A 12242-nucleotide genomic window follows, 5' to 3' on the forward strand; every position below is an offset into this window, starting at 1 on the left:
GTTTCAAGCTTATTTGTACTGTGAAAAATGTCCGGTTATTTTGTAGATTATACACGATTAATTAAAAGCTCGTAAGTGGCTATTTTGATTACCTTCATAACCCTAGCCTGAAAAATTTAAACAGCGTAGCTGGTAGCTGAGCTGTTGATTTCAGAGGCAGCTGAGAGCCTGCTTAAGCCCTTGGTGAAGGGTCCCAGAGGTTTATGAGCCTCTTTGCCAAAAAACAAAGAAAGAAACAAAAAAAAAAGAGAGAAGCAAAAGGCAATTTACCGTTTGCAATCATGTATTTATGAGTTTCTGTACATGTATGCGTTTTAATAATATAGACAAGATGCATCAGTATCAAAATCCAGCTGTTAACTAATATTTCATTTTCAGAAATTCCCCTACATAATTTGCTCCCACAAAAGCAGCATTAAGTAAATTTTCAAATAGGAATCCTGAAAGCTGGGGAGGGGAATTACAAAGTTCTTGGGTAGCGGCACCTGCACATTAGTGTTGCAGCTGAGATCAAAGCCGTGCTGTGCCAGGTGTTGTGCAAACACAACAGGAGAGCTGATATCCGCTGGAAGGTTTGCCGACACAATAAAGTGGCTCTCAGGTTTATTGATAAACCAGTCCTGAATGGGAAAACAAACCTAGCAGCTTATCTCTTTCAGAAAAAGCTAGGGTTGGAAGGGAAAGGTTTTCATTCCCCTGTCTTCTAGGAATAGCTCCAATCTCTCAGGAGCAGCTAAGGGATTAAAAAATACACAGGGCAGGAAATTCCAGCTTTCCAAGACCAAGAGTCACCTCCCACAGCCATAAATAAACAACGCAGGGAACAATTGCTCACAAGCAGAGGTGCCTCATGGTGGCTTCAAGAACTGACACCATCTCCTGGATCTGATCTGCTGCCAAAGCAGCCCTGGTGCCTGACAGCAGTCTCTGCACCCCGTCCCTGCCTGTCTCTTTGAGGAGAGTTCCTCCACGTTAGGACTCAAGCATCAGTGATGGGACCCCTGTAGTAAATGAAGAGTCGGTTGTCAGCTGTCCCCCATCTCTATTCCTTCTGAGAATGAGGGGTGCAACCCCCTTCATCTTTTATCTGTTGTCTGGTCACTCGTAAGCTTGATGGAGAAATGAGCCAGATTCCCCTTCACATAAAAGTCAGGGCGAGGACACGGCATGCTCTTGGAAGTTTGGCTCCTGATCTTCTCAGCCATAGGCAGCTAAATCAGAATCCTCAGAATACGACATGAACAAGTTCTCCTGATTTTCCTCTCTGCTGCCAGATGTGTGCAAGGGGCAGGGGGTGCGATATCAGGATCCAGAGGTTGTGTCCTTCCTGGTACACCCACGCTGTTTGGCTGTGCCCGAGTTCAAGCAAGATTGGGAAGGGTTGGAAATGGAATAATTTGCTGTTGGTATTTCTACTCATCCTCTGCTTTTCCTCCTCTGCTTTTCACCTGTGAGAAGAGTGAGAGCAAGCAGGGAGAGCAGGGCTCAGTCTTTGCCCTTTCCAGTTTTCCCCGTGACCTGAAGGGTGTCTTTGAGCGTTTTCTAAGTGTCTAAATGCTCCCTTCAGGTGCCCTCATCATCCCTGATGCTCACAGCCTTGGGGCTTACCTTCCTGGTAGTGTAGAGCCTAACCCTAACCCTCCTACACAATGCCATCAGAAGCTGGGCTTAAATTCAGGCTCACTTTTATAGATCTGGGTAGCTTGAGCCTGCAGGGCTAGAGCTGCAGTGAGATTCCCCCCCCCCCCAAAAAAAAAAGCACCCTTAGGTGAGGACCTAAAGCTCTCTGTGATTGCTTCCACTCCCTGCGCGGAGCTCTGTGGGAAGGTTTGGGGTTGCTGGGGGCACCGAGTTTCCTTAAGGCAGATTTTTCAGTGACTTGAATAAACAGAAACAGCGTGGCGCTGACTCCAAGCTCATCACAAGGACATGGAGTAAGTGCAGCCCTTCATGGTACAACCCCCTGCCCTCATCGTTTGCCCCATCATTTGCCCCATCGCTCGCCCCATTCCCCGCATCCTGCCTCTCCCTCTCCCCTCTCCTCCTCTTCCTCCTCCCTCCCTGCAGTCACCTCCACCAAACCACGCAGGAAACTTCAACAGGGACTCCAGAACACTTTAAAAAAAAAAAAAAAAAAAAGACAAAAGCACCTCCCCTGCTTGCCTGAGCACCTTTGTTCCGTGCTTTCTTCCCCTCCACTAGGACGCAAAGCTGCCAGCCCGGAGCTCGGGACTCTTGCGGTGAGGAGGCTGGAAGGAAAAACCCCAAAAACCTCTCCCGATTTACTCCCGCGACCCTTTTCCCCCCCCCCGGGGCAGGAGGTGCCGGCCGGGGGCGGGGAGCAGGGAGGGACGGGGGGAGGATAAAAACCTCTCGGGGAGCCCCAGCGCCGCCTCCCCGGGCGCTCCCGGAGCCCGCAGCCGGTCCCTAGTGGCCCTGAGCTCGGTAAGGAGCCGGAGGGGGCTGCTCCAGACCCTAGGGGGTCCCTTCCCTGGAGGGTTCCAGCCGTGCCCGAGCAGGGCAGGGAGCTGTGGGATGTTTTGGGGCTGTGGGGATTTGTTTGTTCCCACTGGTGTTAGGGCTGTGGGAAGGAGGAAGGGTGTGCAGGAGAATGGTGCTAAAGAGGGTCCAGCTCTGTTCTGCAGGGTGCTGTGCTCATGGCAAGGGTGGGAAGCATATCTGGGACTTTTTTGGTTGTTTGCATGTGGCTTTTTTTTTTTTTTCCCTTTTCTTTTTTTTTTTCCTTCCTTCCTGTTTTTTTTCACATGAGTAATCAGGGCCAGGTGATCACCCCTTGGTGACGGAGCTGCTGTGCTCACAACTCCCTCTCTCTGCCTTCAGCAGGATGGTGTCCATCGTTCTCGAGGTGGCGTGCAGCCTGCTGGCCTGGCTGTCCCTGTATGCCGCCTGCTGCCACTGGCACAGGCACCGCTCCTGCGAGTGGAGCTGCCGCTTGGTCACCCTGCTGCATGGCGTGGCTGTCACCTGCCTCTCGGGCTACGTGGCTCTCCTGGATGGCCCCTGGCCTCTAACCCATGCAGGTATGTTTGGAGTCTTGCCCTGACACACATCCTTGTCATCTGCTGGCGACACGACTCCTCTGGTTCTGTGCAAGTGGAGTGGGGATCCGGCTGATTTTGCTGCCTGTTCTTCTGTTTGTATGTTTGTGGGGCATGGCAAGACTTTGTTCAACTCCCCTGCTTGTTCTCCAGCTCCTAACACTTCTTATTTTTAATCTTGCTGTTGTTCTTTTCATGTACTTACTGAAGACTTTCAGGCTGAATTTATGGTGTTATTACTGCTAGGTGTGGCAATGTGGAGAACAGACTAAACGCTGTTCGCATCTTGAAGGGTATAATAACTCCTGGCACTTGACTGTGGGTTTGTTCTTTTCTATCGTTAAATCTCACACAGCTCTGCTGGTGGGGTCGGGCTCTCCCACCCTGCTTTCTGAAAGGGTGGAGAGAAAAGGAGAAGCCAAGCGTGGCAGGATGGGATGACCTGCCTGGGTTTTCTGGGCAGGCTGAAGTCTGAAGGGAGAGCAGAGCCAGGTGTCCTGGTTCATGTCCTGTAGGATAACCAGGGAAAGCAAGGAGGAAAGAGGCATGCTGGCCACCTGTTTGCTATGTGTTTTAGAAGTCTGTCTTATTTAAGACCCCAGGCTTATGCACGTCTTTCATTTCAGGTTCACCAAACACACCTCTCCAGATCCACGTGCTGGCCCTGACCTTGGGTTACTTCATCTTTGACCTGGGCTGGTGCCTGTATTTCCAGACGGAGGGGGACCTCATGCTGCTCCACCACACGCTGAGCATCTGTGGCATGATCATGGTGCTGGGGCTCGGCAAGTCTGCCACGGAAGTCAATGCAGTTGTTTTTGTTAGTGAGATCACCAACCCTCTGCTGCAGGCCCGCTGGTTTCTGAGGGAAATGGGCCGCTACCACACCTTGCTGGGCGAGGTGGTGGATTTCTTCTTCGTGCTCCTCTTCCTCGTGCTGCGCATCGCGGGGGGAGCGCTGATCATGTACGCGATGCTGGCGTCCCCTCAGCCCAGCTGGCTCCTCAAGGCCGGGGGCCTGGCCATGTACCTCGTATCTCTGGGGTTCCTGGTTGAGATCTGCCACTTCGTGAGGAGGAAAATGTTGAAGAAATTCCCCTCCTGGACAAGCCTGAGGAGTGTGAATGCACCTGTGAAAACGAACGGGCACCTGACAGCTCATTAATGGTGGTTGTGGAAGGGGCCCTTGGGATGGCTCCTGAAGCCCATTTTGGTGATGAGAACTCCTGAAAGTGGCACAGAATTGGCTTTCTGGTGCCAGCAGCTTTCCGCCACCCACAGAGAAGATGAATCGGGTGTGCAGAAAAACTGTTAGAAAGGAGATTTAAGTGTAAGTGTGAGGAATTGAGCATGTCTGCTGCCTTCTCCAGCAGCGGTGCAGCCTCTAGCAGGGCACTAATGCTGGGCCTGACCGGCCTGCAGCTACGGTGTAGGGCCAGAAAGTCTAATCAGGAAAATCCCATCCCCGTGCTGGTGTAACCAGGTAGTGGGGTGACCTAGCCAAGACTTAGCTCAGCCTCACTCTTACCTAATCCAGAAACTGGGCAAAACATTTGACCAAGAACTTGGATGAAAGTTTGAGAATCAGAGTACTCATAGGGGTACAGTGGAGTTGTCCTTTGTGTGAAGTGATGGAACTTGAGGGTGAGGCAATGTTTTACCTCATTGTTTATAATGATACATTTCTTTTTATTTAGATGCTTGCATTCAAGCAGATATTGATCTCAGAGCACTGTGACCTCCCTGAGTTTGACTCTGGCGCTTAAAAGGCCCTGTTCCTTGCAAACAGGAATCAAGAACTGGACTTGTGCTGATAAACTCCATAAGCAGGTGTTTACCTAGCCTTGGATTATTGTTTTTCTTTAAGTAGGCACTTTTTGTGTGAGAGACGATAGATCTGAGCCCTCTCTGGCTGCTCTCTGTTCTGGGACTGACTTATTACACACCAATTAAGCTGAATGCTAGGCCAACAAGAATCCAGCGCGTGCCCATGTTGTCAGTGGTGACAGGGACATTTAGGCAGATCTCAGTGTAATGTCTGCTCCATACCAGCAGGTCTCAGAGTATGGACCAGTTCTATTGTTGTCTTTACCTCTCAGAATTGTGTTCTGACTTTCCCCTGGGGTTTTAATGTGAATTTCCCTTGTTCTGAGGCTGCAGTTTGGATCCCTCCGCTTCCCATAAAAGCCTTGCTTACAGCTGGGAAACAAATGGCCTCGAGTTCCCCTCAGGCTCAGCGAGGCTGGTTGCCTTTCCTTCCCTCCTGCTTTTGAAGACTTCACTGAGAAGAGCATCTTTATAGACCTAGGGAGCCCTGAGGCTGCTTGTGTGGCACTTTCTCCCCCTGCTGCAGAGTCACAGGAGGGGAAAGGTGGCGGTGCTGCTGTGGTGGGGTGGTCCCACCAGCTCCATGCCTCCTGCCCTGCCTGGTGCTGATACCTGTCTCGGCTGGGGGCTGCAGGAAGGTGTCTGGAGAGATTAAATGGCATGAGGTAACTTTAGAGGTGCCCCCTGAACGCGTTGCAGTTGTGAATCCAGGCGAGGAAGTGGATTAACATGGTCAGAAAGGCAGGAGGCTTGCAATCCTGATGGGTCTCCAGTGTGGCTTTGGGGGCCTGGCCTGGGGAGGTGGCAGCTCTTGGAGTCACTGTGCTCTTGTGAAAACTCCCCTGAGTGATAATAATTCCAATAAAGTCATGTTCTCTTTTTAAAAAGAAACAATTGCTGTAATTTTCTTTTGTTTTGCGTCTTAAGGAGGGCAACTGAAGCTTTTCCTGAGCAAAGCAGGCTTGAGGGAAAGCTAAGCATGCCAAGGCCAGTAGTCACAGGCAAAGCTCTGGCTTGTGCCCTTCTGTGCAGCTTGGGAAGAAGAGAGCTGGTGGGCAAACAAGCCTGGGCAGAGCCATGGGCTCTGGCTCGAGGTCTGGAGGATGAATGAGGGTCAGCTGAAGCTCACAGTTGTGACTAATGAACCCATAACCTGCCTTGCCAATGAGTCAGGCAGTGCTTGCTCTTGATGGGCATGGGTCATGGAGCTCCTGTTAAGTTCTGGCTGTGGCCTACTTCCCAGGCTGCCTCCTCTCTGCAGCACCACTGCCTTTGCTGCTGTATATTCCCAGTTCATTTTTGGACAAATAGTTTCCAAGTGAAGGTAAGCTAATAAATCCTGTGACCCTCTTGGTGCTATAAGCTCTTGTTAGAATAGGTACAGAAAGAAAAGGAAGAACTGAATGATGAGCAAGGGTGTAGCTATACTATAATGGGCAGTAGTGTGCAAATAACTGTTAGGAGAGATTCCTGTCCTGAGCTGTTTTGCTGAATGCTATTCATCTGCAGGCAAAGTAAGCCAGTGGAACTCAGCCTGCCTATTGAAACAGCTGACTCTGCACAAAGCAAACAAGAAAATTAGCGTAGAAACTGCACCTAATTTCTGGTACAGTCCACGGGGAGGTGAGTTAGCTTGCCACCTTGTATCTCACTGTATGCAAATGTCTCACATCATATGATCTTAAAAATGTAAAATAAAAACACAGAAAACCCCTCCTCTAATACCACCTCTGGCAGTAAATAATCCTTGCCTTCTTGAGACTCTGTTCTTTTGTGACCGTCTCTGCTGTTCTTCCTGCCTGCTCAGTTTCTGTGCCGTGAGTCAACATTAGTCCTGTAGCTTTCTGTGTACCCGTGCTGTTCTTTATCCTAAACTGAACGTCAGAACAGCTCTGTCTCATTTGTCATTGAGGCTATTAGGGCTGGCCTGGTGCCTGGTCCAACAGAGGTGGAGGAAAGCAAGATGAGACCTAAGATTTGTCAGGGAAACAAGTGTGCTATTAATGCTAGTAAGGATGTCGTGTTGAAATAGCAGAAGGATGAGCGTCTCGTAGCAATAGGAATTGTGCCTGGCTTGAACTGGAAAGGTGAGATAGGGAGATACCCAGCTGAAAACAGGATGGTTACAAGTGTCATGAGAGGCTGACATGACACTCCCACCATTTGTATTTCAAAAGGTAAAACCCGACAGGATGAAAATACATACTAATCCAGGGTGTGAGAGATTGCTTTGATTGAAACTTAAGAAAGAAATAAGTCTGCTGGTCGGAGGAAGATTTTTTTGTGAGCTACTTGAAGCACCCTGTTTTGCTGCTCTGTTGGGGGGGTGGGGGAAGGTGGAAAATAGGTGTGTTTGTGCCGAATGCTTGCAGTGAGAAGAAATCACCAGGCTTTGCAACTGCTGCATAAGCACAGGCTGGGAGGGTAGGCTTAGGGCAGGGGTGTGTGCTTTCCCAGCCTGCTGAAGCTGCACGCTCTGTGCTGTGCTGGTGACGAACCCCGTGGGGTACGCTGCCTTCACGCTGCTGCGGTTCGGCAACTCCCGCAGGAGAGCCGGCTCGCGTCCCCTCCCGCCTGGATGCGAGCAAGACGCGGCCGTGGCCGTGCCTGTTACCTTTGGGACGCGAGATGAGTGATGCCGTGGCTGCGTGGGGCTCATCTCCCATGCCCGCAGGCCACAGGGATGCTCCGTGCGTGCCTTGTGGCTGCCTCGCTCTGTGAGCAACACCCTGCTGACCACCAAAACCAAGGCCTGAGAGGACCGGGGGGGGGCACAGCCCTGACCCCAATCATCCCTTCCTGGGGCTGAGGGTCTGGGGGCGAGCACAGGGCCCCTTCCCCAGGGCCAGCCGCCGTCCCTCCGCCCCGCCAGCGGGCGCCCCTCGGCCGCCGCCGCCGCTTTCTCTTCCCAGGCACGGAGCGTGGCCCAGCAGCCGCGGCGGCGGCCGAGCCGCTTCCCGCAGGTGGGTTCGTGGGGAGGCCCCTGTAGGGCTGGGGGGACCCCCAAGGGCCCTCCACCACCCCGGCCCTACAGCCCCGGCCTTGCTTGGCTCCGGCAGCCGGCTCCGGGTGCAGCCAGGCTGGGGAGAGCCGAGGCGAGGCCCGCAGCGGGGCCTCCGGGGGCTGGAGGGGATGGGGCCTGTGCACGGTTGTGGGGTGATGTTGGGGTGTTTTTTCCCTTTTTGTAGAAAAAGGAGGAGATGATACTTTTCTGGAGATGTCCGTCAGGGGTTGAAGCTCTTTTGGGGTGAGCAGGGCTGGGATTTGAGGCGTGTTGGATTGTTCTGCTTTTATTCGTAGCTCCAGTGCTGCTGATAATGCAAACACTGCTGCTCCTTCTAAAGGGGTGATATGGATAATAATATAATTACTGCCTGTTTTAAAGGGTTTTGCCCTTTTCAGTGTGCAGTGAGAGGCAGAATTGACAGATAAAATATATATTGTACATGCTAATGACAGGCATTGAGCTTTGATGTGTAATTGAAAGAAAGCCCCTTCCTTTTTTTTTTTTTTTTTTCCCTGGGGAAATACAGAATTTTTTTTTTCAGGTGTAGGTGTGGAAAACACCTCGACATGCTTGCCCTCTTTTTGCAGGTTCAGGTGCCCTTCCAGGAGGCTTATTGCCCTCTTCTGCAGGTTCAGGTGTCCTTCCAGCAGGCTTTTTGCCCTTTTTTTGCAGGTTGGGTATCCTTCCAGCAGGCTTTTTGCCCTTTTTTACAGGTCAGGTGTCCTTCCAGCAGGCTCCTCAGCTCATCAGTCCCTTCTGTCACATCAGGATTCCTCCTGCCTTACCCCGACTGTGAGTGCATATGGGCCTCGAGTACCAGGGATGCCAATGGAAACGCCCAGTCAGAGCGGTTAATCACATCCTTATTTCATCTCCCTGTGTTCCCGAGGCCCATTAAAGCGTAATGGTTTTGTTTATCCAGCCTCCTAAGTCATGCCTGGTCACACTTAAAACAGGCCAGGCAGGAAGGTTGGGAGCTGCACCTCTGACTCCGCACCATGCGTATCCTCTTGGTGTTCCCCAGCCGTGGTGCTCAGCGAGCCCCAGGACTGGCGGTGCTTTTGGCACAACTGGAGACCTGCGTGGCCTGAGTGTGACTCAGCTTCTTTTGCTGCACTTCCCTGAATGCCCAGAAATAACGAGACATATCTTGTATGTCTTGGAGAGCTTTTATAAACATCAACAAGCATGAGGGAGGACATAGAAAAGAAGGACGGGTTAAAAAATCTTTATGGGCATAGCTGCTAATCCTTTGGCATCAAAAAGATTTGGAGGTCTTGGTGCCAGAAAAAAATGATGTGAAGTCTGCAGGTAGGAGAGTTCAGTGTGTGGACCTAGCAAGAGACTGTGTTTTTTGGGTTTTCTTGTTTTTTATTGCGGTAGAGGAGGAACCAGCCTAGCAAACAGCAGGTGGGATAAGTAGGTCTGGTGGGGCAACACAAGCAGACCACTGAAGTGCAGACTACGTGGGCAGGGCAGAAAAATGAAGGGGCTGGAGTAGCTCTGGATCAAAGCCTTGTCGCTAGATGTGGAGCTCCTCAGCCTGTCCCTCAGGCAGTGCAGAGGAGCACTAAAATATCCCAGCAGATCCTGCATTGTAGACTGGTTGGGGAAGTCACCTGAGGTGCGTTACCAAATTCTGATGTGTTTTCTCTTCAGTGAGCTAGGAACTCACTGTCTTGCAAGGAATTGTTTTCGATGCAGCCTCATAGTTGAGGGGGTTCTGGTGGGGTCTGTGTGCTGCTGGCCCCATGGTGAATCTGCCCAAATTGGCAAGAATTACTCTTTGGTGTGGGCCTTTCTCCAGAGAGACTGCAGTTCCTCTGCAGAAAAAAAAAGTAAAATTGTCAGGAGCAAACAACACCATCAGGAAACAGCCCTGTACGTGCAGTGCTGGGATGGCTGCTGGTGAAATGCTCCCCAGGGTTGTGTTAATGTTGAAGGTGAGTCCTTCTGATGCATTTTGTGCTTCTGTTCCTGTGTCAGGATGCTGTTCGCCCTGCCCCTGCGAGTAGCCTGCAGCCTGCTTGCCTGGCTCTCCCTCTACGCGTGGTTCTGCCATCGCTACAAGCACCGGAGTTACGAATGGAGCTGCAGGCTGGTCACGCTGACCCACGGCATCCTCGCTACCTGCCTCTCTGCTTACATTGGCTTCATCGATGGCCCCTGGCCTTTGAGTCACCCAGGTGAGTGGTGAATTTGTGCTCCTGAGCCCCACAGTGGGTGCCAGCACAAGGTGGGATTTTCCTGTTGCCTTGATACCTAGCCCACGTGAGGGATGTTGGTTGCAGGGATATCTGAGGTGCTTTGTGGTTGAAGGTACTGGAGAAAAGGGGAGACTGGTGCTATGTTTTGCTAGCATAACGCCTCCCCCAGCTGTAGTCTGGCAGAGCGTGTGATCACGTTGTGTGGCCATTACATGGCTGCAGCTGTTGGGCTAACAACTGCAGTGCTGTGGCTCGTCTGACTCCTCTGATGGAGCTGTGACCAGTACGGGACAATATCAGCCTGCCTGTGCTGAAGATGAATCCCCTCTCCCCATCTCAGAACCTGCCTGCTGGTTGCCTCCTTGCTTTAAAGCTCTCCTGGTGTCTCTGTGTTTCAGGATCACCAAACACAACTCTCCAGGTACACGGGCTGTGCCTGAGCTTGGGCTACTTCCTCTTCGACCTCTGTTGGTGCGTCTACTTCCAGACAGAGGGTGCCCTGATGCTGGCCCACCACCTGGTGAGCATCCTGGGCATCACAGCATCCCTGGCACTCGGGGAGTCGGCCGCAGAGGTCAACGCTGTCATCTTCGGCAGCGAGATCACGAACCCGCTGTTGCAAGCCCGCTGGTTCCTGAAGGAGACGGGGTGCTACCACAGCCTCACGGGCGACGTGGTGGACTTCTTCTTTGTGGTCCTCTTCACCGGGGTGCGGATCGGAGTGGGGGCCTGGCTGATGTACTGTGAGCTCGCCTCTCCCAAACCCAGGTGGTACATCAAGCTGGGCGGCGTCATCATGTACGCCGTCTCCTGGGTCTTCATGGTCAGCATCTGTCGCTTCGCTAGGAGGAAGAGCATGAAGAAGTACCACGCTTGGAGGAGTCGGAGGAGTGAGGAGCTGTACTTGAAAACGAACGGCCATCTGAAAAACCACTGACTGGATGCTGAGTAAAAACTTCCTCGAGTTCACGGGCTGGCAGGAAGGGGATCATGCCTGAGATGCCACTGTCGGGAGAGGAGCCAACACACGTTAGCAATTCTGGAGCCAAATTTATCCCTGGCATAACTCCATTGAAATCCATGGAGCTGTGCCATGGATTCATCGGATCTGCAGTGTTTGGCCTGGCAGAGGCTAGCTCGGTGTGTACGTAAGCATACGCTAAATGATAGGGGTGAAAGAAGGGCTAATTTTACTGACTAACTGTAACTGGTCCAGCAGTGCAGGTGTAAATAGCAGTGTTAGCAGCTAACTCCTTCGGCATTGCTATGGTCTTGGAAGAGATGAGAACATAACACTAGATGTCGATGTTCAGTGTCCTGTACAGTCTAGGCAGCTGGAGTGACGACGTACTGCTAGGAAGGAGTGTTTTAGTGTTTCGTGGGAGCTGGGATTCCTGGCTCTTCCACCAACTTGTTATGTGACCTTGGGCAAGTCACGTAACTCTCCAACTCTGTGCCTAATTTCCCCATTTGTGAATTGGGGGTGATGGAGCTGATCCATCTGTGTTATGCACTTTCAGATCTTCACTTGAGAGGTGCTATGTAAATGCAGAATGGTGGTTGTTACCTGCACTTTGTTCATTATCCCCATGGTTCCTTTGGGAGAAGTGGTTCTGGTGGTTGAGCTAGAGCGTGACTCTAGAAGGGACAGTATTTTAAGCAGGTCACTCTTTCCTACCCTAATTTCTTTCAATAACTTATTTAATAACGTATTGGTAACTTATTTTTCAGTAGTGTCCAGAAGCTCTGGTCAGCACTGGCACCTTGCAGGACTCGGTGCTCCATGAACACACCCAAAGATGCAGCCCCTGATGGGAAGCGCTTTTGTGATGTTTTTCCCCCTCTTCACTCCTGACTGTTAAAGCTCTGCCCACGCCCTATAAATACTGCTCCTGGCTCCGTGAGTGACCAATGCTCTCCTTTACGAGAAGCCCCATCAGGACTTGTAAGTGGTTTTCTGACCTCCAACACGGGCCCAGCGCTGCTGTGTCTGCAGAACGGCAAACTTCCCTCTGCTTTATTTATTGGCCCAAATGCAGGCATCGTTTGGAGCAAGCCTGAGACCCAGTGGCTTGTCCTGAGACCCTCAAATACCTTCCCCAAGCTGTAACTTCTAAAAACAAGAGCAGTAAATGTAGGGTG

At 51.6% G+C, this 12242-nt stretch overlaps 2 protein-coding genes across 3 annotated transcripts; both read left to right on the plus strand.

Annotated features, from left to right (window-relative positions):
• Nucleotides 1–2845: 2845 nt before the first annotated feature.
• LOC311218696 (TLC domain-containing protein 5-like) lies at nt 2846–4224 on the plus strand (the record flags this gene model as incomplete). Its single annotated transcript, XM_084301486.1, has 2 exons — nt 2846–3041; nt 3686–4224. 2 exons carry the CDS (start codon nt 2846–2848, stop codon nt 4222–4224), a joined length of 735 nt encoding a protein of 244 aa, XP_084157612.1.
• Nucleotides 4225–9880: 5656 nt separating this feature from the next.
• On the plus strand, nt 9881–11037 carry LOC311218695 (TLC domain-containing protein 5-like; the record flags this gene model as incomplete). 2 transcript variants are annotated; one of them, XM_084301485.1, is made up of 3 exons in its annotated part: nt 9881–10079; nt 10499–10571; nt 10929–11037. In XM_084301485.1, 3 exons carry the CDS (start codon nt 9881–9883, stop codon nt 11035–11037), a joined length of 381 nt encoding a protein of 126 aa, XP_084157611.1. The 2 variants fall into 2 exon arrangements, with proteins under 2 accessions (XP_084157611.1, XP_084157610.1); XM_084301484.1 differs by having other exon boundaries at nt 10499–11037.
• Nucleotides 11038–12242: the final 1205 nt, after the last annotated feature.

The sequence above is a fragment of the Netta rufina genome (genome assembly GCF_964035555.1).
Source record: "Netta rufina genome assembly, chromosome: 25".
Classification (NCBI taxonomy): Eukaryota; Metazoa; Chordata; class Aves; order Anseriformes; family Anatidae; genus Netta; species Netta rufina.